We start from the raw sequence: 27347 nt of genomic DNA on the forward strand, positions 1-27347 counted from the left end.
TTTATCGGTTCGCAGACGTAATGAGCGACGTTGCAGTGGTCTACACGTAATGCGCACGTTCTATTGTTTACAATTAGCATGCTAAGCGGAGTTAGCTTTATTCACGTCTTATGTTGCCTTACTGTGTAATATGGATGAGATTCATGTTGCTTAGCGTAATGCCCCATCCACCGCTTGCTTTGCATGTCCCGCAAACCAACCAGTGGAAGTCAGGGGAGGGCGAAATAGTTTTGGAAAGCACCACACTACTGCGATGAGGTTGATTTGTTTATCGGCGTTACCATGGCGATCATGACGGTACTGAGCATAAAGTAAAAAGTAGATGAGACGATAGAGGGGTTAGAAACCCATATGAAGATAGGCTCTTTATTTCAGTTATACTATTTTTGCACCGAAAATATTTGAAAACCATGAAAGTTTAAAAAGTAAAAAATAATGACCGCTACACAAGCAAAGTTTCACAGCGCCCCCTAGGTTCTATGAACGCCCCCGTTGAGAAACCCTGAGGTAGATCATCTAAATTAGAGGTAAAACGCCTTGGTCCCCTAGCCTGATGCATCAGCCGCTTACTTCATTACAAGGCAAATTTGCCGGAACCAGTAGGCGGCGCTAGCCTGGCTATTGGTCCCCACCATCCAAGGGATTTTGGCATTAGCCAAACCGCTGGCAAAAACATCCGTGCATTTAATGTGGAGTTAAAAAAAAAAATATATTATATATATATATATATATATATATTTATATATATATATATATATATATAAATTATTTAAAAAAAAAATTAATAAAAAATATTAGCCTAGCCCCACCTGTTTTTTACATGTAGAAACGCCACTGAATATATAATAATATAATATATAATAATATAATAGTATAATAAATAGTATTTGGCTCCATCTCGTGGCCATCGTCGGTCAGTACAGGGGAAGTGACGTAACACTCTGCTGTCTGCCAATCACCGGTCGCAGCGGACGATTTGAACGTGAAGCAGCGGGAGAGAACGGAAGCTCAACTAAAACACGACATTTTGTCGGTCTTATTTACCTTCTAAGCTATTATTTACCTTCTAAACTCATTCGGATGTTATCCCTGACGACATAAAACCCGTGCGGTCCGTTCGCCGTTGAAGGTAAGCAGCCTTCATTAGACCGAGTCGGCCGGCGGTTGAACCCTGTAGGTCTGTGGGCCTGACCCATCTCATTATCATTATCAATATCATTATCATCATCATCATCATCATCATCATAAGGCATGGCGAGGGAAAGGGGGCAGAAGAAATCCTTCCAGCAAAGTCTGGACGACATCAAAGAGAAGATGCGGGAGAAGAGGACGAAGCGGCTGGCCGGAGCCTCGGCCCCCCGGCGGAGGAGGACCACCAAGGCCGACGGTGAGGCCCCGGTCCGCCGTCACCGCGCGTCCGCCTGTCCGGTGCACACCGCACCGCTGTCACGGTCCACTGTCCACTGTCACGGTCACATCCAGTGGACCAGTAGGAACGCGGTTGTTGTTGCAATAGACCAGAATGTATTGCAGCTAGGCCTGGGCAATAAAAACAATAAACAATCGTATCGTGATAGACTTTTCATCAACATCAATATAAAATATGTTCAGTATATATACCGATAAGGGACCGGACCACCGAATCTAGCAGCTGGGTTTGTTACACAAACACGGTTCCGTACTTATTTACAATTTTTGAGTGTTTTTCATTGTTGTGTCGACATTGGAGTATTTATCAATGAAGAACAGTGGAAGGTCGTATTAAGTGTTAAACAGAAGTGTTTAAATCCAGCATGGTAACTCCTAGTCTTTTTAGGTCATTCAAATTATGAATAGTTATCGATATCGATCAATATGATCGAGTTATATCGTGATATGTCTTTCAGCCGTATCTTACTTGCAGCTCATTGCACATGTGAGTCAAGCAGAGAGTTTAATCTCGTGCCTAATAAGCTACAGTTGAGTTTGAATGTAAAACATGAGGTCCGTGTATTGTATTCAGGTCAAGCCGCTCCTGTGTAATAACAAAAGGTTAAACTAGCGGTGTTGGTTGGGCCCTCAGCGGGTCAGACCAGCGGCAGCATCCTGCGGGGCGTCCAGCAGAACAACACAGAGCTGGCGCTGGCGCTGCAGGCCGAGAAGGAGAAGCTGAGGCAGGCGCACGGCCTGGTGCTGCAGCTCAAGAGGGAGCAGCAGGCCCTGTTCCTCCACCTGCTGCTGCTCAAGAGGAGGCTCCGCGACCAGGAGCTCAGGGGCCAGGAGCTCAGGGGCCAGGAGCTCAAGGACCAGGAGCTCAGGGGCCAGGAGCTCAAGGACCAGGAGCTCAGGGACCAGGAGCTCAGGGGCCAGGAGCTCAAGGACCAGGACGCCACGACCAGGGAGGTGAGGGAGTCTTTGATGTTCTGATGCCTCCTGGTCCTAGTAGACCAGGGCGGGCGCGTTGGTTAGTGAGTGAGATAGTCCTACAAGCTCAGGGGACTGTGAGGTCTCAGCAGCTGCTGCCTGATCCTCACGAGTTCAGTTCTGACCCTCATGAGTTCAGTTCTGATCCTCATGAGTTCAGTTCTGTGTTTTAATTCCTTCCTTCATGATTTCCATTCTCTTTTTTTTTTCAGTGTGACTCCACTTCTGTTGCAGCTGCCTCCCACGATCCTTTGGAATCGTCTCGGTAAATGTCAAGAATGAGAGCGTTAATAATCAATAACAATTATAATTCTTTACCATATACAGACTTTAGTTGTGTAATCCTTGTTCTTTTTACAATATTCCAGGCAAACAGCGATCACCCCTCACAGGTCCCCCGTGTCTGGAGAAGAGCCCGGTCCTGTTCAAGGTATTCACAGAACAAACTCTCACAGCGTTCAGTTTTACACTTGATGTAAAAGAGATAGTATAGATAGATAGAGATAGAGAGATAAAGTATGTCAGTAACACGAGTCCCTCCCTGATGTCCAGGTCGTCCTGAGGAGGCGGGGGGGCGTGGCCTGGTCTTCACCCTGCCCCCCACCGTGGGCGTGAGGCGGCGGCGGGCCGGCAGCTGCACCCAGAGACGCTCCCCGAGGTCCCAGCGCCGCCGCTCGCTCAGCGACGCCGGGGGGGGGGGCTCTGGGGACGCCGTGGGGGGGGGCTCTGGGGACGCCGTGGGGGGGGCCTCTGGGGCCGCCGCCGTGGGGGGGGGCTCTGGGGCCGCCGTGGGGGGGGGGTGGTCGACGGCGAGCCCCGTGCTCAGCGGCTGCAGCGCACAGGACCCACGAGCAACGCCGCCGGGAGGAGGGCCCGCCCGTCCTCCCGGCTCCGCCCACATCCAGCACTCCACCCCTGAGCCCGCCCCCGCTAACCCCGCCCACCAGCCACAGCCTCGCAAGAAACACGCCCAACAACAACAACAACAGCAACAACAACAACAACAACAGCAGCAGCGGGTCAAACCAGAGCCGGCCGCGCGGAAACCTGAGAGGGGTCGCAAGGGGGAGCGGGGCCCCTTGAAGAAACCCTGGGAGACCTCCAGACCCAGCAGGACCCGCTCCAAGAGCCGGGAGCGCTCGGCCAGGCCCCCGGCCGCGCAGGGGCCCCCGGCCGCGCAGGGGCCCCCAGGGGCCGACGGCCTCAACACCTCGCTGGGCTTCAACGACACCTTCGACTTCGACTGCGAGGAGGCGGTCCACCTCACGCCCTTCAAGGCCAAGGAGACGGCCGCCCACGGAGAGGGAGGGGGGCAGGGGGGGGGGGCCGCTGACGGAGCAGTCCCCCCCAGTGGAGTCTCCCCCAGTGGAGTCCCCCCCGCCGGAGTCCCCCCCGGGGGAGGCGGAGGGGGAGCTGTACGTCCCTCGGCGGGGCCGGAGGAGACGCAGCTCCCCAGAGAAGAGCAGGAGGCCGCCGGGCCGCCGGGGGAGGAGGGGCCCCGGCGGGGGCCCCGCCTCGCAACAGGAAGTGTCCGGTGAGCGTCTCACAGTAATAACAACGATGGTTCAGTGTTTCCTCTACAGGCGTCCAGCAGCCGCCGCCGCCGCTGGATTGTCAAAAAAAAAAAAAAAAGTTGAAAGCTGAAAATGAACATAAAAGATTAACTTAGTTTCTGCCAAGTTCAGGCACATTGTCACAATGATCTGGTCTCAGCAGATACCTTGGCTCTGTTGGTTGTTATGTCATATTTGGAAGCTCAATCTGTGCATTTTTCCCAAAAAAATCTCACCAGGAGTAACCATTTAAAGGGTTATTTTTCAAAAATTGATTCCGGCGGGGGGGGGGGGGGGGGGCATGCCCCCGGACCCCCCTAGCGTTGCTAGGTTACCAACTCACAGCACCACTGCTACAAAAAAATCTAGGGGAAACACGGTAGTTTTATTTTATTTATAAAGCGATTTCATTTGCACAATCTCCAAGTGCTGTACAGTGAAAAGACCGTCTAAGTCAGGGGTTCTCAAAGACAGCTGAGGGCCAATTTAGGAACCCAAAATTTGACTGAGGGCCGCCAAAGGGAAAAGAATAATAATAAATAATAATAAAACAGAAAAAAATCCCATTTATAATAATTTGAATGACCAGGTTGCATCTCTACAGTTACATGTCTGCATCCAGTATATGAACACATTTTAAATAACAAATTAGGCAAAACCTGGCACAACTTTAGAAAACCTTGAGAAACATTTTAACTAACACACAATCCCTGGGGTTCTCTGCCCTATACTGTCGAATTTGGGCTATAACAGTCCTGTGTGCATTTCAGAATAAAAACTTATTTAGAACAGAAAAAAAGAAATAAAAATTAAAAATTATTATTATTATTTTTTCTTTAACTTACATCTGTATGTCATTGCGGGCCGCCATTGGCCCGCGGGCCGCACTTTGAGAACCAGTGGTCTAAGTAGAGCTAAAACGAACTGAACTAAATGCTGAGTGCCTTCCTGTATAAAACGGTATTCAGGCGTGTTCGTGTTTTGTTGCATAAGGATGTCGACCTATAGATATAGGAATATTGTCATACTTTTAATTTGAAAACCTGTGTGTGTGTGTGTGTGTGTGTGTGTGTGTGTGTGTGTGTGTGTGTGTGTGTGTGTGTGTGTGTGTGTGTGTGTGTGTGTGTGTGTGTGTGTGTGTGTGTGTGTGTGTGTGTGTGTGTGTAGTCTTCAGAGACGAGGACACAGGAGATGCGGCTGTGGTGCAGGAGAGTGAGGTGCCTCCTTGCCCTGGATCCCCTGATTGGATGATCTCCAGAAGCCCCGCCCCAAAAACAGCCAACCAGGAAAGCCCATCAGGTTAGCCTGGAGGAATAGGGCGGGCCTTTGTTTCCTGATGGATATGTGATCATCCCCTAAAGGACAAGTCTGGTATTTTGAACATTGAGCCCCTCTAGGATGAAATAGAGTGGTTGACAGCGACATGTTGACTACTGGTCCTGTCTCTGGTATTTGGCTCATTTAGAATCGCCCTGCCTGCTTCAGAATGGCTACGGGCATTCACAAACCTGTCCTTAAAACAACCCTAAACGTTTGTTTTCAGAAATGTGCAACTCACCGAGTGGTCAGTGGTGTTCGTTGATGTTCCAAATCAAGTATCGTAGCGGAATACAGTTTCTGTCGTGTTTTATTGCACATTTATCACATGTTGTACATCCCATTGATTTCTGTTGGAAGACTCGTTGCTCGTTGACCGGAAACAGAAAGGGGGACTGTTTACGTTTGGTTGTAGTCTTTTCGCTCGGTTCTAGCCCTGCTGTTGAAACAGAGAACAAAAACAGAAAGTGTACTTCGCTACGATACTTGATTTGGAACATCAACCAACACCACTGACCACTCGGTGAGTTGCACATTTCTGAAAACTAACGTTTAGGGTTGTTTTAAGGACAGGTTTGTGAATGCCCGTAGCCATTCTGAAGCAGGCAGAGCGATTCTAAATGAGCCAAATACCAGAGACAGGACCAGTAGTCAACAGGTCGGTGTCAACCGCTCTACTTCATCCTAGACAAACCAGAAAGGGGCTCAATGTTCAAATACCGGAACTGTCCTTTAAGGGGAATTAAGGCATAACCGCAACATCAGTACAAGCAAATAAGAGTGTGTGTGTGTGTGTGTGTGTGTGTGTGTGTGTGTGTGTGTGTGTGTGTGTGTGTGTGTGTGTGTGTGTGTGTGTGTGTGTGTGTGTGTGTGTGTGTGTGTGTGTGTGTGTGTGTGTGTGTGTGCGTGTGTGTGCAGAGCTCCAGCAGGCCGGGGTGCTGGTGGTCACGCCGGGCCTGGAGGCGGAGATGATGAGGATAGACGGGGTCCTGTCTGCCTTCAGGGGCCTCACGCCCCCCGCCGCCCCCAGCCAGCGGCCCCGCAAGACCGCCAACGTCTGCAAGAAACGTAAGCCCCCCCCCCACCCCCCACGCCGCTCTGGGGGAGGCGGGTGTGTCTGGGTGTAGGGCAGTGTGGGGGAGACGGGTGTGTCTGGGTGTGGGGGAGACGGGTGTGTCTGGGTGTAGGGCAGTGTGGGGGAGACGGGTGTGTCTGGGTGTGGGGGAGACGGGTGTGTCTGGGTGTAGGGCAGTGTGGGGGAGACGGGTGTGTCTGGGTGTGGGGGAGACGGGTGTGTCTGGGTGTAGGGGAGACGGGTGTGTCTGGGTGTAGGGCAGTGTGGGGGAGACGGGTGTGTCTGGGTGTGGGGGAGACGGGTGTGTCTGGGTGTGGGGGAGACGGGTGTGTCTGGGTGTGGGGGAGACGGGTGTGTCTGGGTGTAGGGCGGTGTGGGGGAGACGGGTGTGTCTGGGTGTGGGGGAGACGGGTGTGTCTGGGTGTAGGGCAGTGTGGGGGAGACGGGTGTGTCTGGGTGTGGGGGAGACGGGTGTGTCTGGGTGTGGGGGAGACGGGTGTGTCTGGGTGTGGGGGAGACGGGTGTGTCTGGGTGTAGGGCGGTGTGGGGGAGACGGGTGTGTCTGGGTGTGGGGGAGACGGGTGTGTCTGGGTGTAGGGCGGTGTGGGGGAGACGGGTGTGTCTGGGTGTGGGGGAGACGGGTGTGTCTGGGTGTGGGGGAGACGGGTGTGTCTGGGTGTAGGGGAGACGGGTGTGTCTGGGTGTGGGGGAGACGGGTGTGTCTGGGTGTGGGGGAGACGGGTGTGTCTGGGTGTGGGGGAGACGGGTGTGTCTGGGTGTAGGGCAGTGTCTTGGTTTCCAAACGCTTCTGTCGTCTGAATCGGGGTCAATATTGAGATCGTTTGAGTTCTGACTCTTCACCCGCCATGGCGGAGAAATGGAGGTGCTGATACATTTGATACCACACTGATCATATATCCGTACAGCCATGTACCTCTGCTGTGTGTTCTGCACAGGGCGATGCGTTCCCCTCCAGAGCGTTGTCTGTCTGTGTGTTTTCTGTCAGTGCACAAACTTCCCTCCGCGTCACGTGTACGTGAGCACGCCCTAACCAACACCCCCTTCCTCTTCCTCTTCCTCTTCCTCTTCCACCTCTTCACCTCCAGGTGGGTTTGGTGTGAGGTCAGCGGGGCGGGGCTTGAGTCTGTGTGATGTGACCAACATGTCCCCCACAGCCTATTGTAAGGTCCCGGGAGCGGGGGGGTCCCGCCCCTCCGACGCCAAGAGCTCCACCCCCGCCCGCAAGAGACGCTGCACCATGACGGTGGACTACAAGGAGCCGTCCCTCAACGCGTGAGTAGGGGTGGATTTCAGGATTCGTTTGAATGAATCAGTTCGCGTCGGTCAGTTCGCCAAGAAGAGTCGTTTGTTCGTTCGTTCGTTCGTTCGCATTTCCGGTAGCGGTGAATCACGGTTCTCAGTCACTGAGTCGGTCAGACTCGGCTCCTCCCTCGTTCTCGTTCAAACGAATCACGGTCGTGCGATGGTGCAAACGGTCATCAATCAACACAACATGAACTAAGTTCCTTTTAGCTGAGGAGCGCTTCATGTTAGAATCGGGATGTTGTTGCCCGTCTGGCTCTCGTGACGTCTCAGTCCTCGAGTCTTCACCGCTAAACACAGTCAGTGAACCAACGGCGACTCGCCAGTCAGCGCAACTCAGCGACTAGTGGGCGGAGCTGGGAGTCGAGTCTCGGAGAACGAACGAGACGAACGACGACGAACGAGAGCGGCGAATCAGGTCGGTTCGTTCGTTTTAAAGAGTCGTTCGTTCAAACTGATTCGTTCGTGAACGAGCCACCACAACGCGTGAGTAGAGCTCCCCCCCCCCCCTCGCAGCGCTGATGGACACGGCCGGCGTCTCGTTGTTGGGGCATTTCTACATCGAAGTAAACAATAGAACTGCATTCTGAAATGGAATTAAGATCAGAGGGGAACGCTTTAGGGTCCACCAGTGGTGATGGTTAAGTACAACGACCAGTAAGGAGCTAAAGTAGAACCAGATGAAGGGAACGCCTGTTTGGTTCCGTGGGTGCAACGCTCGTCAATATAATACACCCGTCGAGGAAGGCTAATTGTTCTTAATATTGCGTAATGTACATGAAGTCCAACGGTAGATTACGTGTCTACTGGTGTATTTTATTGTTGAGTTCGGGGGGGGGCCAGTAGTCACTGAAGAGGACGTTTTCTGACTCTAGGAAGCTGAGACGCGGGGACAAGCACACGGACCTGCAGTTCCTGCGCTCGCCCATCTTCAAGCCGAGCCCGGGGGCCCGGCGGTCGGCGCAGGGGGCCCCCGGGAAGAGCCAGCCGGCACTGCTCAAGTACAACGAGTCCTTTGTGGGCTGCCGCTGACGCTCCTGGAGCCCGGCTTTCACAGTCTCCATTTTACTCTGAATTAATTCATTCTGTGACTATTTTAGTTCTTGTGGATTTTATTGTGAGCTTTTTTTTTTTGTGATTTGGAGCAGGTGGGATTATTGTGATTAGAAACTAAAACTACTTTTAAGCTGAAACAGTATTTTTTTAGGTACCGTGATGTTTTTTGTAAATGACCTGAAGACCGTCCTTAACTGCTGGGTCATTTCTGTTTTTAGATTTTCAGTGATAATAAAGGTTAGATCCAGATTATATATACATGTAAGGAAATACGATCCCAATTATTAAAATATATAAATATTATATCCAAAATTGGTGTGGCCAAACTCTGGTTTTCAAACTACACACAGATGACACATTTCGTTTCACTTCTATTTATTCTGTCTATAAAATAAGCTAATGCTATTTCATTAAAGCAAGTTGTAAAAGAGCATGAAATATTTCAGACGATACAAAATTCTGATTTTTTGTTCTTTAAGCTCGAAAAGTACAAACATTTCCTTTTATACAAAACAGCAAAAACGACATAGTATTGCACAATCTTTCATTTATCTCCAAAGTACAAAGGTAGCAATCTCAATCTGCAGAAAAAAATAATAAATTAAGACCCTTCATAAGCACTATTCCTTTTAAATTAAAGAACATAAATAAGAATAAAACTCTAGATAATTAAATGAGCTTTAGGTCAACTGCGATAGGCTTTTTAGTTAACTAAAATAGGTGGAAAAAATTTGCCTTGTTAAAGAATGCTTATCAAAACGTAAAAGTGCCTTTAATTATTCAAAATTTGCCTGCTGCAGCTTATCTAGAGGAGCTTCAAGCTCTGAAAGTAAAATAGACCGACACATTCGAAATACACAGGCTAAGTGCTTAAAATGATTAAAATGTATACACATTTAAAATGTTCCATTTCTTTTGGCAGGATAAAATCGGTGTGAACACCTAATTAATTTTTCACTTTTTTTTTCTGTGGTGAACGATAAATTTGACATGATTGACATCAAACACATCAGCTTATTTTTTGTTCGAACGAACAGGAACAAAAGAAACAGAAGATCCTCGTCTCTAAAGTTCTCCAGTTCTTCACAGGCAACACTAGTGGAGCGATGATTCTGATCTCTATACCTGAGTCAACAGAGAGGTACAGTGGAATGGAAGGAGTCACTGCCTGACAGACTCACACACAGAGAGAGTAAGGTGCGTCCGTGAACCTTGAATCTGTTATTCGTTAGTCTCGGGAGTTCAGCGTCTCTAAACTAACTAAGACGGCGGGAAGCAGAGAGCCTTATTAAAACCTAAACGTAGCCGCTATTAAAAAGTACTTTTGTTGTTGGGGGGGGGGGGGGGGGGAGAGGCTGGTTCGATGTACCAACATCGCTCTGACAACGTGACGCGGCTGAACTGGTTTCCACTTAAAGCCACTCTTCACTTTCTGTTTCCATGGAAAGTGCTGCTAGCTGCATGGCCTTCGCCGCGTCCAGTCACACTCGCCGTCATTTGTCCTTTCCCCATTCGTCCTAGGCGTCACACGGTAACATCACTAGTTTGGCACCGATCCCAGCCTACGGGAGACAGCCGCGGGCCCTGGGGGGGGGGGGGGGGGGGGGCTGTCCCTGCTGCCCCTGCTGCGTGACCTTTAGTGTCTGGCTCCTACTAGCATAATGCCGCTTTAAAGTAACGGGTTGGGTGTCTGGTAACAGCATGCATTTGATATGAGTCCTAAACGCTGTGCTCTGAGACCCGAGCATGAGAAACCCTCTCATCTTGTCGATGAAAACCACAAAACCGTTTTTTGACTGCCGGGGTCAGTCCTCGGGCTCTGGGTAGAGACTAGTCCTGGTGGAGGTCTAGGGCTCACGGTAGTTTGTGTTCACTTCTCCAGGAGACCCGCGTCCTTTAATTTGGTGTAGAAAAACTTTTCCAGTAAGTTGGCACACTTGTAGTACTCGCTCTCGGGGGGGTTGTACTCCCGGCAGTTGGTGAAGATGCGCTGCATGTCGGCCATGAAGAGCTTGCGCGTGGCGTAGTACCGGCTCTTCAGCCGCTCGCTCATCGTCTTCAGGTCTGCAGGAGAACAAACGACAGGTGAGCGTTCTAACGAGCCTGCCCGGGCCGCTGAGCAGAAGACCTGTGAGCGGTGTCGGTTCCAGCGGGACGTACCCATGGGGAAGCGGATCACCTGGTAGTACCCAGGGGCCTCCGTCCTCTTCACGGGCTCCATGAAGGGCCAAGCGTTCTGGTGACTCTGGAACACAACACCAACCTCTTATTTGTGTGGCCCTTGATCATAAGCAGCCACCGCCAGAACCCTAGAGCCCAAAGAGCAGGTGAAAGCTCCTGAGGTTATCTACTGACGACGTACCAACAGGTGTCTGAGCTCACCTTCACGTGCTGGAGGATGGTCTTCAGCGTGCTGTACAGTTGGTCTGGATCCTTGAGCTCTTTCCTACAAACAATCAAAGCAGAACGTGAGTCAGAATGGAAACATGAGCTGAACATGTAAACGGTTATAGCCACGTGATGTTCTGAACAAGTCGAGTGTCTACAAGTGTAAAAAGTCAAATCCCATTTACCCTTGGCCTTTGCCCATCGGTTTCCATCCAGTTTCACCTGTTGGTTTAAATAATTGAATGTCATTGGCACAGCCTTCATTAGATGAAGAGTGGTCACAGTACATGAGAGGATGATCAGTGTTTCCTCTCTATGCATCCAGCAGTGGCGCACCGCCGCTGCTGGATTGTCAGCGCCACTGCATGTGATAAATATCAAAGAAATAGCTGAAAATGAACATAAAAGATGAACTTAGTTTCTGCCAAGTTCAGGCACATTGTCACAATGATCTGGTCTCAGCAGATACCTTGACTCTGTTGGTTATGTCATATTTGGAAGCTCAATCTGTACATTTTCCCCCAAGAAAATCTGACCAGGAGTAACCATTTAAAGGGTTATTTTTAAAAATCTTCTTCCGGGGGGGGGGGGCATGCCCCCGGACCCCCCTCCTAGTGTTGCTAGGTTACCAACTCACAGCACCACTGCTACAAAAGAATTGTGCGTGCACCGCCCAGGTACGACAGAACCCTTCCCCCCCCCGCGCTGCTGAAAACAGTCCTAGAGGAAACGTTGGGCCGATACACGAGAGGAACGAGAGGGAAGCTCACGTATCCCCGGGATGCTCTCGATGGGAATCTGCCGGACTCCTTCCTTAAAACAGGAGAGGCCCGGGTACACCTTCCGGATCTGAACCTGTTTCCTCTCCATCAGCTTCTTGATGATCTGAGGGGCGGACAGAGCCAGGGTTTAACACAACGCAGCCGACTAAAGAGAGCGGCGCTCCGCTGTGAGGTTTACTCCACCTCTTTCTGCTTCTTGATGATGACGGAGAACTCGGTGTAGGGGATGCTGGGGTTGAGCTCGCAGCCCATCAGCGTGGCGCCCTCGTAGTCCTTGATGTAGCCGACGTACTGGCCCTTAGGAACCTTTATGTCTTTAGAGAAGCCCTGGAGAGAGGCAGAGAGAGACAAGGGAGAGAGAGAGAGAGAGAGAGAGACAGAGAGGCAGAGAGAGAGACAGAGAGAGAGAGACAAGGCAGAGAGAGACAGAGACAAGGCAGAGAGACAGAGAGACAAGGGAGAGAGAGAGAGGGAGACAGAGAGAGAGACAAGGGAGAGAGAGAGAGAGAGAGACAGAGAGAGACAAGGGAGAGAGAGACAGAGAGACAAGGGAGAGAGAGAGGGAGACAGAGAGAGAGACAAGGGAGAGAGAGACAGAGAGACAAGGCAGAGAGAGAGAGAGAGAGACAAGGGAGAGAGAGAGACAGAGAGAGAGACAAGGGAGAGACAGAGACAAGGCAGAGAGAGAGAGACAGAGAGAGAGACAAGGCAGAGAGAGAGACAGAGAGAGAGAGACAGAGAGAGAGACAAGGCAGAGAGAGAGACAGAGAGACAAGGCAGAGAGAGAGACAAGGCAGAGAGAGAGAGAGAGAGACAAGGGAGAGAGAGAGACAGAGAGACAAGGGAGAGAGAGAGACAGAGAGAGAGACAAGGCAGAGAGAGACAATTGTTTCAGTTTTGGATGAGCAGACGTGTGTGTGTGTGTGTGTGTGTGTGTGTGTGTGTGTGTGTGTGTGTGTGTGTGTGTGTGTGTGTGTGTTTAATCAGTATGCGTTTGTCGGACAGGACCCAACCTGCTTCTTGAAGTATCCGATGGCGTACTCGTCTGCGTAGGTGAGGAAGTTGAGGATGTCGTGCTTGATGTGGTACTCCTTCAGGTGGTTCATCAGATGGGTGCCGTAACCCTGAGCAACCGACAGGTTAACAACGAGCCCAAACCCACCAATCAGATACAGCCGCACAGAGGGGGGCGGGGCTTGGCCTCACCTTGACCTGCTCATTGGACGTAACGGCGCAGAAGACGATCTCGGTGAAGCCCTGGGAGGGAAACATCCGGAAGCAGATCCCTCCGATCACTCGGCCGTCCTTGATCAGCGACAGCGTCTTGTGCTTCCTGTGACAAGAGGAAGTTAAAGTTCCTCTTTATGATGTGGACACATTTTAATACCGAAGGTATCAGAAGATACACACGAGTGAATCATAGAGCCGCTGAACGGCAGGGAAATAAATGACATGCTTTGGATGTTCGCTCTGGGTGGGCGGGGTTTAACCGACCTGATTCCTGACCTCGGAATTACAGACAAGTTTTATATTGACAAATGAAACCGCTGATAGAACAAAACTATAGATAAGTAGCTTCAGGCCTCGGAGACGATCTTTTGGTGAAACCGCAGAAGTCTTGTGTGTTTGGTTAGGGTTAAGTCTTGTGCGTTTGGTTAGGGTTAAGTCTTGTGCGTTTGAGTCCGAACGCAGGGTTAAGTCTTGTGCGTTTGGTTAGGGTTAAGTCTTGTGCGTTTGGTTAGGGTTAAGTCTTGTGCGTTTGGTTAGGGTTAGGGTTAAGTCTTGTGCGTTTGGTTAGGGTTAAGTCTTGTGCGTTTGGTTAGGGTTAAGTCTTGTGCGTTTGGTTAGGGTTAAGTCTTGTGCGTTTGGTTAGGGTTAAGTCTTGTGCATTTGGTTAGGGTTAGGGTTAAGTCTTGTGCATTTGGTTAGGGTTAGGGTTAAGTCTTGTGCGTTTGGTTAGGGTTAGGGTTAAGTCTTGTGCGTTTGGTTAGGGTTAAGTCTTGTGCGTTTGGTTAGGGTTAAGTCTTGTGCGTTTGGTTAGGGTTAGGGTTAAGTCTTGTGCGTTTGGTTAGGGTTAAGTCTTGTGCGTTTGGTTAGGGTTAAGTCTTGTGCGTTTGGTTAGGGTTAAGTCTTGTGCGTTTGGTTAGGGTTAAGTCTTGTGTGTTTGGTTAGGGTTAGGGTTAAGTCTTGTGCATTTGGTTAGGGTTAGGGTTAAGTCTTGTGCGTTTGGTTAGGGTTAGGGTTAAGTCTTGTGCATTTGGTTAGGGTTAGGGTTAAGTCTTGTGCATTTGGTTAGGGTTAGGGTTAAGTCTTGTGCATTTGGTTAGGGTTAGGGTTAAGTCTTGTGCGTTTGGTTAGGGGTAGGGTTAAGTCTTGTGCGTTTGGTTAGGGTTAAGTCTTGTGCATTTGGTTAGGGTTAGGGTTAAGTCTTGTGCATTTGGTTAGGGTTAGGGTTAAGTCTTGTGCATTTGGTTAGGGTTAGGGTTAAGTCTTATGCATTTGGTTAGGGTTAGGGTTAAGTCTTGTGTGTTTGGTTAGGGTTAGGGTTAAGTCTTGTGCATTTGGTTAGGGTTAGGGTTAAGTCTTGTGTGTTTGGTTAGGGTTAGGGTTAAGTCTTGTGCATTTGGTTAGGGTTAGGGTTAAGTCTTGTACGTTTGTCAGATATAAGTCAGATATAAACTGACCTATGTGGTTTCGTGTTCGGATTCGTGTGGACGCCTGAAACACATACGATGACGTCATCGCCCCCCCCCCCCCCCCCCCCCCCCTCGACCCTCCAGCCTATGAGCTCTTAAGCCCGCGGCGTCTCAGAGCGACCACAACAATGACGGCGGACTACATGCTTGTGATGATTCTGCAGCAGATAATGTCCCTTGTTGGGTTGCTAGGGCAATATTCAATGTTGCTCCGCTACCAAAAGAAGCTAAAGAGGATGACGGACGGACCCATACACCAAATCTATGTAGGTCCACCGCCAAGCGCTACCTTCGGACTGAATGTTGGTAAACAGCGCGCAGGCTTTATGAGCATGCTCGCCTCTTCTTCTTTTTTTTTGCTGGAGTTCTATAGCAGAAGCAGCGCCCCCTATGGGCCGGGGATGTGTACTACAGCGTTTCTACAGTCTTTACGGAGATATTCCTGAACCGCATCAAAGGAAACGGTGATGCGGTTTGGCCGGTGTGGACGCGGCCTCAGATTAAGACTATAATCTAGACTAATCTATAGACAAAGGTAAAGTCGGCTTATCCAAATGTGCAACGCCTACAGAGACGTCCGGCGTGGGACGGCTCCAGAGCCCCGGGACGGTCTCACTCACGGGTCAAACACCAGCCGGGTGATGTACTCCTTGGGCATGCGGGGCAGCTGGTGGGAGAAGACGTTCTGCAGGCCCACCAGCCACATCAGGATGCTCTTGTTGGGCTTCTGGTTCAGCGAGTTCCCGATGACGTGGAACTCGATGACGCCGCGGCGCTCCTCCAGCCGCGCCGCCTCGTCGCGCGCAGAGTGCGCCGACAGCAGGTTGGTCTGGGGGACAACGGCTCCTTCAGCTTACACTCCTCACCCAACATCACTCACTGCTTCACTAAATGATGACTAGAATGAGAAATAATCTGCTGGAAGTAGCAGAACCACCCTTTATCCTCCCAAGTACCGAAATATGGGGATGGGCTATCTGGAAGGAACCGAATTAACCGAATTATGAAGGAATAATGATGTACATAATGTATAATGTATTGTGGTGAATCCAAACAGTATCTATCGTTTGTGCTTTGGTTGATAAACGTGTGATAAGCGTCTCAGAGGAGCTGAGGTGCGGCTCCCGGTCACCTCCGGGACGGCGGCCGGGTCGGCCATGGTGGCCAGCACCTCGTTGATCAGCTCCTGGGGGATGTCCCCCACCACCCGCCGCCGCTTGGCCTCCTCGTGGGGGAGCTGCTCCGAGGGCTTTCGCTTCTCTCCAGCTGCACGGAGAACAAAACACACACACACAGCGGCCGTTTCTCAATACCAAGTACGCGTTCTACGTTCTCGCGGACTTGGAAGTACGTACTTGGCAAGTCCGGACTTTCAAGTACAGACTTCCGAGAACGCGAGTACGCACTCTGCAACTGGAACAGCAGCGGACTCGATGATGCATTCTGGGATATTTAACGGTCCCCTTAAGTCCACACGAGTCACCTCCGATGCGTCCTCGGTAGAACGGCCTCATCGAGAACGCATCGAGAACACACACGGGTTTTACGACAGTACTCGCGTTCTCGCGTACTTGGAATTGGAACAGTACTTGGGCCACCACTGATGACGTTTATCGAGAACGCAAGTACACGAGAACACACGAGAACGAGAATTGAGAAACGGCCAGCGTCTTCATTTGGCCTAACAGCAGTTAAAGGCGCAGTGTGTCCCAGTGAGCAGGTGGGACACTTTCACAGTCAAAGAAACTCAATGAGGCTGCTGGGGGGCGTTTGTGGGCGGGGTTGTGACAGGTACTGTGGGTGGCTCAGGAGGCAGAGCGGGTCGGCTGCTAACCGCAAGGTCGCTGGTTCGATCCCCGGCTCCTCCTCCTCCTCCTAGCGGAGTGTGGAGGTGTCCCTGAGCGAGACGCCCTCACCCTGACTGCTCCTGACCCGCTGGCTGTCGCCCTGCGTGGTCCACTCCGCCGTCGGTGTGTGATGAATGAGTGAATGATAAACGCTACAGTCCTTTTACCAGGTCCTGATGGCCCTTTAGCACCACTGTCAATCAGACTACAGATACATCCAGCTGTTTGAGCTACAAGCCAGTTGTTGCAAAACAAACAAACTGTGGAGAGTGTGTGAGAAATGCGGTGAAATCAGTTCACAAAAAACTACTGATGGAAAACTCAATTCAAAGTTGAATTGAGTTGAATCAATGTTGCGCCCACTCGTCACACACTTGTGAATCCTTCAGTCATGCGTGTGTTGGCCACGGCTCCTGTGGTCACCGGTACCTGAGCTCATCTCCAGCAGAGACACCATCTTCCTCGCAGGACTGACGCTGCCACAGCTCACGATCTCCACCTGGATGGGCGCGGGGCTGTAGTACAGCGGCCTGGCCACCGGGGACGCACTGATCACTGCAACGCAACACAGGTCTGTTCAGGGAAGTGTTGTCACTGTGGAGGAACCGGCCAGTGTCCGCTAGACTTTAAAAGTGTCCATCCCCTCCCCGCAGGCCTCTCCCCAGCCCCTCCCTGGCTGGAGGAGAGGTCCAGAGTCATCTCTGTCTGTAGCAATATGTCTGCCTAGCCTGGAAGACGCTCACTTTTACTATGGTCACTTTTTTTGTTTACGTCCACTCTTAATTAATTTAGATGTGTCGTACTTTCTATAAACATTTTACTGCTTGCATATGGGGCTGCTTCCACGTAAACAAAATAAATACGTACTGTGTTTTTTATTTGGGCAAAACAATGTTTTGCCCAAAGTTATTAAATTCTCGCTATAAGGTCTGGGGAATATGACCTCGTTATAGTGAGGGTTAAGTGGACCTCCTTATAGTGAGGGTTAATATAGGTTATAGGTTAAGTGTAGGTTGAGGTTAAGTGTAGGTTGAGGTCTGGTAGACATGCAGGTAGGCATCCCATCATTACATTCAGGCTCTATTAAGTTATCTTACTTACTAAGTAAGTTAAGTTAAGTTAAGTTAAGGTACTTACTAAGTTACTAATCTTCCTAAAATGGTGATTTCTTTCCACCATGGTGTGTGTGTCCTCACCAGACCCACGGTACTCAGAAGGTCTACCTGTGTGGATCGGGATCTGAAGCCCCGTTGAGCCGAACAGGAACTCTTGGCTCCAGATGGGGGAGCTGTGGCTGTACACCTCCTCCTCCAGCATGGACAGGAACCTGGTCAGAGGTCACCACCAGGACGTCATAAAACAGTGACCCTGCTAGTTACCTAAAGGTGACCTCAACTCAACCTCAACGCCGCGCGCCGTACTTGAAGTAGTTCCTGTTGGTCCACAGGTCAATCATTTTAATTGTATGATTCTATTTGTACACACGGCTGAATACAGGAAGGGTGTGTGACCTGAGAATACTTCTCAGAGCTCGAGCATTATCAAATAAAATACATATTCATAACTTATACTGTTCCATAATTGTAAATAACCAAATGAGACAATCTGTACAAGCTGCCTATAACTTAAATAATCAACAAACACCAGGGTTGGCTGAATGAATGAATGAATGAATGAATGAATGATATGATATGATATGATATGATATGACCACTTCTCATGGTCCTGTCTGAGTATGTGTGTGATCTCCTACTTGGGGAAGTGTGTGTGTGTGTGTGTGTGTGTGTTTGTGTGTGTGTGTGTGTGTGTGTGTGTGTGTGTGTGTGTGTGTGTGCGTGTGATCTCCTACTTGGGGAAGTGTGTGAGGATGTGTGTGTGTGTGTGTGTGTGTGTGTGTGTGTCTCCTACTTGGGGAAGTGTGTGTGTGTGTGTGTGTGTGTCCTACTTGGGTAAGTGTGTGTGTGTGTGCGTGCGTGTGTGTGTGTGTGTGTGTGTCTCCTACTTGGGGAAGTGTGTGAGGATGAGCGTTCGTTTCTCGGGGGGCAGCTGGTCCTTCTCCTGCCTGGTCTGCTCCAGGAGCTGCTTCCTCATGACGGTGAAGACGGAGCGCAGCAGAGTGCAGCCGAAGATCTGCGTGGTCTGGTAGCGCGGGAGGCTGTCGCAGGACTGGGGCACGTTGCAGTAGCACAGCCACCTGGAGGACAGGGCCCCGCGTTACCAGGTCAAATGAAACGGGATCATTTAGATCAACCAGGAGGTGGGCTAGTTGATGGGTGAAGGAGATTACTGTTTAGTCATTTGGCAGACACTTTGATCCAAAGTGACAGGCAGGTCAGTTTAATTACTGAGTTGGTTGAGGTTAAAGGGCTAGTTCGGAATTTTGGACATCGGGACGTAATTTCCGAGTGAGCCAGTGTGTTATTGATCACTGGAGACCGTTTTCAACATGTTTCACTCAGTCCTTGTAGTCCCTCAAAATGTAATGCAATCATTGCGCTACAAGGATAGTTTTATTTTTAACAACTATTATTCTATCAACACAGACATTTACATAATAGTCTGGCGTTATAATTGGTTTGCCTCGGGTGTACTGTGGAGTGGGTAAAACTGTTTTTATTGGCAGGCTAGCAGTTCCCCTCGACTTGCGCTAGCCTAGCACCAGCAATCTCTGCAACTAGAAGGACTGAATGAGACGTGTTGAAAACGGTCTCCAGTGATCAATAACACACTGGCTCACTTGAAAATGAGGTCCCATGTCCAAAATTCCAAACTACCCCTTTAAGCATCATGCAGTTGAAACTAAAAAATCTTCCAGCTGGGAATCACCTGGACAACGAGGCTATACAACCTGTTTTTGGTCTGGAGCACATTTCAGAAAGGTCCGAAAAACTCTGAGTTGTAGTGCATCCCCACACATCCTTCTGACCAAATCAACATCCGCCTGGAAAGTCCCAATGGAGTTAGTACTAGTTAACGAATCAATAGGGCGTCTATAGTTTGTGTATAAGGGACACTTAACCATTTATAACCCAAAATAAGTGGTTGTTCCCAACTATGTTCAGAGGAAAACACTAGAGCCCATTTCACCATGGATCAGCTCTGGTGTCAGTCAGGTGGGTGGTACCAGGTGTGTGGTACCAGGTGTGTGGTACTACCAGGTGTGTGGTACTACCAGGTGTGTGGTACTACCAGGTGTGTGGTACCAGGTGTGTGGTACTACCAGGTGTGTGATACTACCAGGTGTGTGGTACTACCAGGTGTGTGGTACCAGGTGTGTGGTACTACCAGGTGTGTGGTACTACCAGGTGTGTGATACTACCAGGTGTGTGGTACTACCAGGTGTGTGGTACTACCAGGTGTGTGGTACTACCAGGTGTGTGGTACTACCAGGTGTGTGTTACCAGGTGTGTGGTACCTGGTGTAGTTGGCTTTGTATCCAGCCGCGTCCTCGTTGGGCCCCCTCTGCCGTCTCTGGGACGGCGTCTCCAGCTGCCAGTAGTTTATCTGGTTCAGGAACATCTTGGCCAGCTCCACGATGGTCTGCCTCTCCTTCGACGGCAGGTGGCTGAACTTGTACTGCACGAAGCTGTTCACGCCCTGGACCAACACGACGTAGGATACCAAGTGAGCTTTGAGATGAACTGATGCGTGTGAGAATAGTACTGAGTGCAGATGTTGTGGATGGGCCTGGTTCCAGCTGTGTGTGTGTCAGGAACAACTGTGTGTGTCTGCATGTTCTTGCCTGCTCTATGCTGGGTCTCTCAAAGGGAGGATTATCGTGGGCCTCCAACATGGGCTTCCCCATCTGGAGAATGGACTTCCTCAGAAGCTGTTGGCAGATGGGGAGGGAGGGAGGGAGGGAGGGAGGGAGAGAGGGAGGGAGGGAGGGAGGGAGGGAGGGAGGGAGGGAGGAAACAGGTGTGGAAGTTGTCATCTCCAAGACACAAACGGGCAGGAACGGGTTTTGTTCGGTGTTATTTTTGGCGTGACAGACGCTCACTTTGAAGAGGGAGAAGTACACTTGTTTGGTGTCAGCGTCCTCCTCTTTGTGCACGCAGGTGTACAGGTACTCCACGTCCAGCACCATGCCCAGCAGCCGGTTCATCTCGTCCTCAGAGACGTTCTCCAGGTGAGTCACGTGGTCGCCTGACAAACCACACAAATAATAACGTACACCGGCCTTTTTAAAGAAAAGACTTTAATTCAATGGAGCTACTAGTGTAGTCCACTGAGGCCATGTGTGGGTCTGTGTGGGTCCGTACCCAGCGTGTGGGAGCAGCTTCGACACGGGTCCTGCAGGTTGACGGCGCTGGACGGTTGGTCCGTCCTCGGTGGAGTGGGAGGAGGGTTTTGACTCTTCCAGCCGTTGCACTTACAAGCCCCTTCAGCCTGGCAGAGGAAGAAGAGGAGGAGGAGGTGTTTACAACCCGGGTACGCTGAGTGTAGTTCACAGCAGGATAGAGGATAAGACAACGCTTCACAGGACAGAGGGAGGGATTCTCTGAGGGGTAGGGTGAGCTCTGAGGTGGTGTAGGGTGTAGGGTGAGCTCTGAGGTGGGTGTAGGGTGTAGGGTGAGACCTGGGGTGTAGGGTGAGGTGGGTGTAGGGTGAGCTTTGCCCCCCGGCGTGAGTTAGGCCCGCCCTGGACGGACGAGCCTGTCAGTCAGGCCAGTCCCTGGAGCGTAGCAGTACGGCCGCGGTGGGCACGGAGCACACAGTGGCTCGCTGGTTCTTAGGTGAGCGAATGAAAGACACAGCGCCACCTGACGGAGGTCAATGGACGATGGGGGAAGTTGCGTCGAGCGTGACGACTGCACTGAAACATGCGCTGACTTTTGGTGTAAGAACTCTTTAGACAGATCAGACAGTCCATGCTTCACCAGCGAAAAGATGGATTAAACTGGCAATTTAACAACTTAATTAAACTGGCATTCAAGAAGGATTTGACCTAAGAATCAAAAAACGTGTGTAATTGTTGTATTAATATTTATTCATGGATATTTCTAATGGATAGTTGCATCTCTGTTTCCTATTTCTGTTCCAATTTAGATTCTAATTAAAATCGGCGATCTATTGTCTCTAAAGAAGGTTTAAAGTTATATTTTTGTGCATAAAGGAGATGCATGTAGTGTTTTAGTGTTTAAATCCTACTCATTAATATTAGCGGCCCATAAACGTTTAGCCTGCAGCCGTGCGCTTTGTTGACGTGAGTTAGACACGAGGGGATTGGCTTTCCTTCTCAAACTTTAAAATGGCATAGATAACAGTTTACACTTCTGGTGTGTTTGCCACTTCTAGTGACGCCCATGTATACGATGAGCTATTAAACTCCACAAATCTGTGTCTGGCGCCGGCTGTGCCCTGAGGTGGTGTAGGGTGTAGGGCAGGCCTATTCAACTAGCGGCCCGTGGGCCGAATACGGCCCTTCTTATTTTTTTTCTGGCCCGCAAGAGGTTGCCTGCAAACCCAAAAATAAAAAATAATATATAATTTTTTTTTAATAAAAAATTAATTTTGGTTTGCATTTGTTTTATTTAGCATATTACAGTGTAATATATAATACATATTACAATTAATATATAATACATATTACAGTGTAATATATAATCCATATTACAGTTAATATGCTACACTGTCGCTAGCTCCGCCCTTAGAACGCAGATGAGCCAATGACATTCCAGCCTCAACTATACTGGATGGCTCGGACAACTCAATTGAAACCAGCAGGGTGGAGGCATAATGTAACAATTTAATGGTGGATTTATGTTGTTTGTGTAAAAAAAAAAATAAACCTGGTCAAACGATGTGCTTGGGGTGCATGTAACAGAATGGGGTGTATTCCATCTCTTTTCCCCAAGCCACAACGGGACAAGAAAGAGTGTGTAATGAGCATCAGACTGCGCGGTCAGAATACCAACTGGATTTAAGCTTGTCACCTTCTGTATGTATTTAAACAATTATATGAATATACCCCATAGCGTAATGTCGTCCCTTTTGATTGATCCCTTTTTTCGCCCAAAACTTCTCCAAAACCTGCTTTGATAAAACTGTCAGCTGACATTTGTCCACATGTTGTTGTTGCTGTGGAGTCTGGTTTGTTGGTCCGAGTTCGACACGGTGACGACGGGGGGCTGCATTTGATACTGGCGGAGAAACTCACTCCAGCTCGGCTAACATCACGCTTCAGGACGTCTCTCTCCAAGCAAGAAGAAAGGAATGCGTCTGACAAGTTTATTCCATGTAGCAACACTACATCTATTAAGTTAACACTACTTTAGGTACGATTTATTTGTAGCGATTCATTGACATAGTTTGACGCTCTGTGGCCCCTGAACCCCCAGAGGTGGTGTAGGTTGTAGGGTCTAGGGTGTAGGGTGAGGTGGTGTAGGGTGTAGGGTCTAGGGTCTAGGGTGTAGGGTGAGCTCTGAGCAGCAGCCCTGTTTCTGTCACTGGGGCAGCCCGTCAGTACAGCCCGTCAGTACAGCCTGCTGTACCGCCTGGCTACAGCCCGTCAGTACAGCAGCCCGGCCGTACAGCCCGGCTACAGCCCCGTCAGTACAGCAGCCCGGCCGTACAGCCCGGCTACAGCCCCGTCAGTACAGCAGCCCGGCCGTACAGCCCGGCTACAGCCCGTCAGTACAGCAGCCCGGCCGTACAGCCCGGCCGTACAGCCTGGCTACAGCCCGGCCGTGCAGCCCGGCCTGCCGCCCAGAGGAGCAGCGCTGTGTGTACAGGGCAGCCTGGCCTGCGCACAGAGCGTGCGCGTTAAAACGTCAACACACTCCGCCCCCCTCCAGCAGCTGTCACCCTGTCAAAACAAAGACGCTATCTCTCCTCTGCAGATATTTAAAAACTCGTTACAATGCGCCACGATACGACACGAGATAACACACGTTTTAACAGTCGACGCGCAGACAACGCCGCTTCAAAAGCGGAAAGAAGGAGCGAACACAAACACCGAACAACAAGGCGCTGACAGGGCGCCAAGCCAGTGTTTACGTCCCCCGACCCCCCATCGAGAAAGAGGGAGAGAGAGAGGGGGGGGGGGGGGGGGGGGGGGGTCAACACATCCCATTGGCAGTGAAAATGCATAATCCGTTTTTTTTAATATATATATATATATATAATTTTTGTATGTAAGCAAAATGAAAATAAACATGGTGCGCCAATGGCTTCCTCTGCTGCGTTTGCAATCTCCAAACTGTCGCTGCCCAACATGGAGAGAACGGTTTACAGAACAGAACACTTCCAACAGATCCACCAACACCGCGTATAATCTAGAACCACATACTTTGCAGGAGGAATACACTCCGAGCTTTTCCAGTTTTTTGTGCCGAGGCGAGGAGCGGAGCTGCGCCTTCTTCACGGCGATCCTAGCGGAGCCCACGGCGGGGACCGAGCCCTCCATCCCCCGGAACGAGCCCTCCGTCCCCCGGACCGAGCCCTCCGTGCCCCCGGCTCCCGGGGCGACCGGGACCAAGCCCTCCGTGCCCCCGGCCCCCGGGACCGAGCCCTCCGTGCCCCCGGCCCCCGGGACCGAGCCCGAGCCCGAGCCGTCCGTCCCCCCGGCTCCCGGGGCGGCGGGGACCGAGCCCGCCGCCCCTCCGGTTCCCGGGATCGAGCCCGCCGTCCCCGCTGCTCCCGGGGCGGCCGAGCCAGAGCCAGAGCCCGCCGTGCCCCCGGCTCCCGGGGCGGCCGGGGCCGAGCCCGCGGCGCCGACGGCTGGAGAACCCTGTTGTATCCCCGCACTCTCGGCCATCCTTCACATGGACCCCCAGCGGGAGGGGGAAGAGAGTTCTGGTGTTCGGTTGTCTGTTACACAACCGGAGGAGCAGACATGGCGCTCATCCTTGTTTTTAATGTCTTACCTGCAGGGCTGTCGGGTTCCACTAGGGGGCTAAATGGGATCGGCCTATCCACTGGTAGAATAAGGGGAGAGGTCAGAGAAATGTGTTTATTGCAGGAATTCAAGGTCAACTGTTAACGATGGAAATAACTGAATTATTGTTAAAAAAAAACAATCGATGCACATTGATGAATCCGTTTCGATCCAGTAAACAAACGGTTAGAGTGGCCTTAAATGAGCATTAGGTTTCATATTGAACTAGATTAAGATTTCAGGCAGATAATGCGGTGAGCGCTGTAGTGCGAAGTGAGGCTAAAATTATAAATGTAAAGCCACATAATTTAAGACGTAAAGAAATGTTGAATGGCATAAATCAAGTGAAGGGATTTGAGTAGAGTCTAAATTGAGTAAACAATGTAAACATGCACACCATTTAAAATATGAAAATGGTTGGAAACAGATAAAGTGAAGAGTTAAACAAATAGCTAAAGTGAACAAGTTTGAATACATTTGCAACACACACACACACACACACGCGCACACACACACACACACACACACACACACACACACACACACACACACACACACACACACACACACACACACACACACACACACACACACACACACACACACACACACACACACACACACACACATTATTAGAACAGCTTACTATTCTATATTGTATCTCAAATGTATTCAAACTTGATCACATTAGCTAATTGTTTAACTCTTCACTTTATTTGTTTCCAACCGTGTATGTTTACTGTGCATGTTTATATTGTTTAGGCAAGGCCAGGCAACTTTATTTATATAGCACTTTTCATACACAAGGCAGACTCAAAGTGCTTCACATATAAACATTGTATTGAAATACAATTAAAAAAAAAAAAATTGTCATACAATAAAAGAAAATAATAGATAAGTTAAAAAAAAAAAAAAAAAGCATTTTAGAAAGTGCAATGTATTTAAGATCAACAGTCTGATACCCACGGACTCTAACCCGACCTAAAGGAACTTGGTCCTTACCCACGTCGGGACTCCGACCTAAAGGAACTTGGTCCTTACCCACGTCGGGACTCTGACCTAAAGGAACTTGGTCCTTACCCACGTCGGGACTCCGGCCTAAAGGAACTTGGTCCTTACCCACGTCGGGACTCTGACCTAAAGGAACTTGGTCCTTACCCACGTAGGGACTCCGGCCCGACCTAAAGGAACTTGGTCCTTTCTCTGGGACTCAAACCCGGATTCTAGGACTCTAACTCAGAACAACCGTCTCTCTGGTATCAGATCATGTATCTCTCCGGTAAAAATAGAAAATAAAGGCAAAGTTAGTAATAAAATAAAAAATAGATAGAAAATAAAGGCAAAGTTAAAAAAGCATTGTAGATTTAAGATTTAGCAGAAAGCTAAAGCAAACATAAAAGTCTTCAGTCTTGTTTTAAAAGCTGTCAGAGTTGGGGCAAGTCTTAAATCCTCAGGGAGTTTATTCCAGCTATTTGTTGCATAGTAACTAAATCCTGCTTCCCCATGTTTCGTGTTGACTCTGGGGAAAATTAACAGATTGGTCTCAGAGGATCTTAGTGGGCTAGAAGGCTTATGTAGTGGAAGCATATCAGTTAAATATTTTGGCCCTAAACCATGTAGGGATTTATAGGTTAGCAACATGATTTTTAAATCAATTCTCTGACATACAGGGAGCCAATGTAACGATTTAAGAAGTGGTGTACTATGTTCAAATGTTTTGGTCTTTGTTATACCTCTAGCAGCAGCATTCTGAACAAGCTGTAGTTGCCGTAGAGTTTACCCCATTTAGACGCTTCACTTGATTTAAGCCATTTAACATTTCTTCACGTCTTTAACTATGTGGCTTTACTAAAACATATTTTCACCCTCACTTTGCACTACAGCACTCACCGCATTTTCTGCAGGAAATGCATTTTCTAGTTATAAATCATGTTAAGACACCGTCATTGACCTCCAGGGCCGCATTAAGAGATTTCGAGGCCTGGGGCAATTGACCAGGAGGAGGCCCCTTATATCACTCCGACGCACATGACACGCACACAAACCCTCCTGCCATGACATACACGGACATGACATGACATGACATGACATGCATGACATGCATGACATGCTTCCAATCCAACTGGAATAACCAGTGAGTGAAAATGAGTGAAAGAGGATGATCCTCCAAAATAGTTTACAAAAACCGATCCCCACTGCCAGTGGACGGGCGTACGCGAGCCATTCTCTAGGAACCTTTTCTCCGTTCCGCAGTATGCGGGTGAACAATGCTTTGCTTAAACATGGTTTCTGACTTTTGTACGTCCTTTGTGAAGCTATAAGACCCAGTGGGACCACAGCTCCTCGTTAAACTCTCCCCAACACGCAGCATCAGTAGATGTTTCTTTCTCTACCACAGCCTCTGCATCAGCGCTGTCCAGGTCCTCTGGTTCGTCTCACTGTGGTGGTGAACTAGTACCTGGCTCTGGCTCTTCTCCAGCAGCATCAGTCAGCCAAGCTTGTACTGCTAGTAAGACTAGTCATGGCACTGGCAGTTGGTTGGCTAGTGGTGGTAGATGGTGGTAGTCAGCGGCGGGCTGACTAGCCGGCGGATTTGTGGCAGCGCTCTAATTTTCTATTTTGGGCCCCACTCTCGTGCTTTCATTGACAGGACAAATTATTTCTGTGCTGACTCTGAATTCTTCTAACGTTATTCCGTTGACTCGCTCAAAATGAGCCCCCCTGGTGGCGAGGCCCGGGGCTGCAGCCCTTGAACCATTCTCTTAATCCGGCCCTGTTGACCTCTTAGACGTCACTAAAGCAAGATAAAACTCATGTTCAATGTCATCACATTGATTACATAAAGACAGCGTTCCTCAACTCAAGGACAAATTAAAGATTTATTATAGTCCTCATATTTATTTTTAAGGAGGAAATTCACTTTGCCGGCTAACGTTCACACTCCCAGAGTTACCATCACACATAGATTAAAATCCCAAATTCAATAATAAATGATCACATTTATTTCAGTATTTATTTGGTCATTACA

General features: G+C 49.7%; 2 protein-coding genes across 2 annotated transcripts; one reads left to right on the forward strand and one right to left on the reverse strand.

Moving 5' to 3' along the window:
• Positions 1 to 982: 982 nt before the first annotated feature.
• On the forward strand, positions 983 to 9096 carry LOC311364997 (uncharacterized protein). Its single transcript, XM_084484517.1, is given in 10 exon segments — positions 983 to 1387; positions 2063 to 2382; positions 2616 to 2668; positions 2772 to 2833; positions 2956 to 3719; positions 3721 to 3937; positions 5124 to 5255; positions 6192 to 6341; positions 7455 to 7641; positions 8547 to 9096. Coding segments are annotated over 10 exon segments (2178 nt in total). The 5' UTR covers positions 983 to 1251; the 3' UTR covers positions 8704 to 9096.
• Positions 9092 to 24278, reverse strand: LOC311364996 (histone acetyltransferase KAT2B-like). The gene is made up of 18 exons (XM_084484516.1): positions 23732 to 24278; positions 20703 to 20829; positions 20441 to 20586; positions 20183 to 20269; positions 19856 to 20037; positions 18443 to 18634; positions 17664 to 17767; positions 16870 to 16995; positions 15726 to 15859; positions 15214 to 15422; positions 13104 to 13230; positions 12911 to 13021; positions 12081 to 12224; positions 11886 to 12000; positions 11301 to 11337; positions 11110 to 11173; positions 10888 to 10972; positions 9092 to 10791 (listed from the first exon to the last, which is right to left on the reverse strand). The coding sequence occupies exons 1-18, from the start codon at positions 24197 to 24199 to the stop codon at positions 10598 to 10600; spliced, it is 2652 nt and encodes an 883-aa protein (XP_084340642.1). The 5' UTR covers positions 24200 to 24278; the 3' UTR covers positions 9092 to 10597.
• Positions 24279 to 27347: the final 3069 nt, after the last annotated feature.

This window comes from Micromesistius poutassou (genome assembly GCF_964030765.1).
Source record: "Micromesistius poutassou genome assembly, chromosome: 20".
Taxonomy (NCBI): Eukaryota; Metazoa; Chordata; class Actinopteri; order Gadiformes; family Gadidae; genus Micromesistius; species Micromesistius poutassou.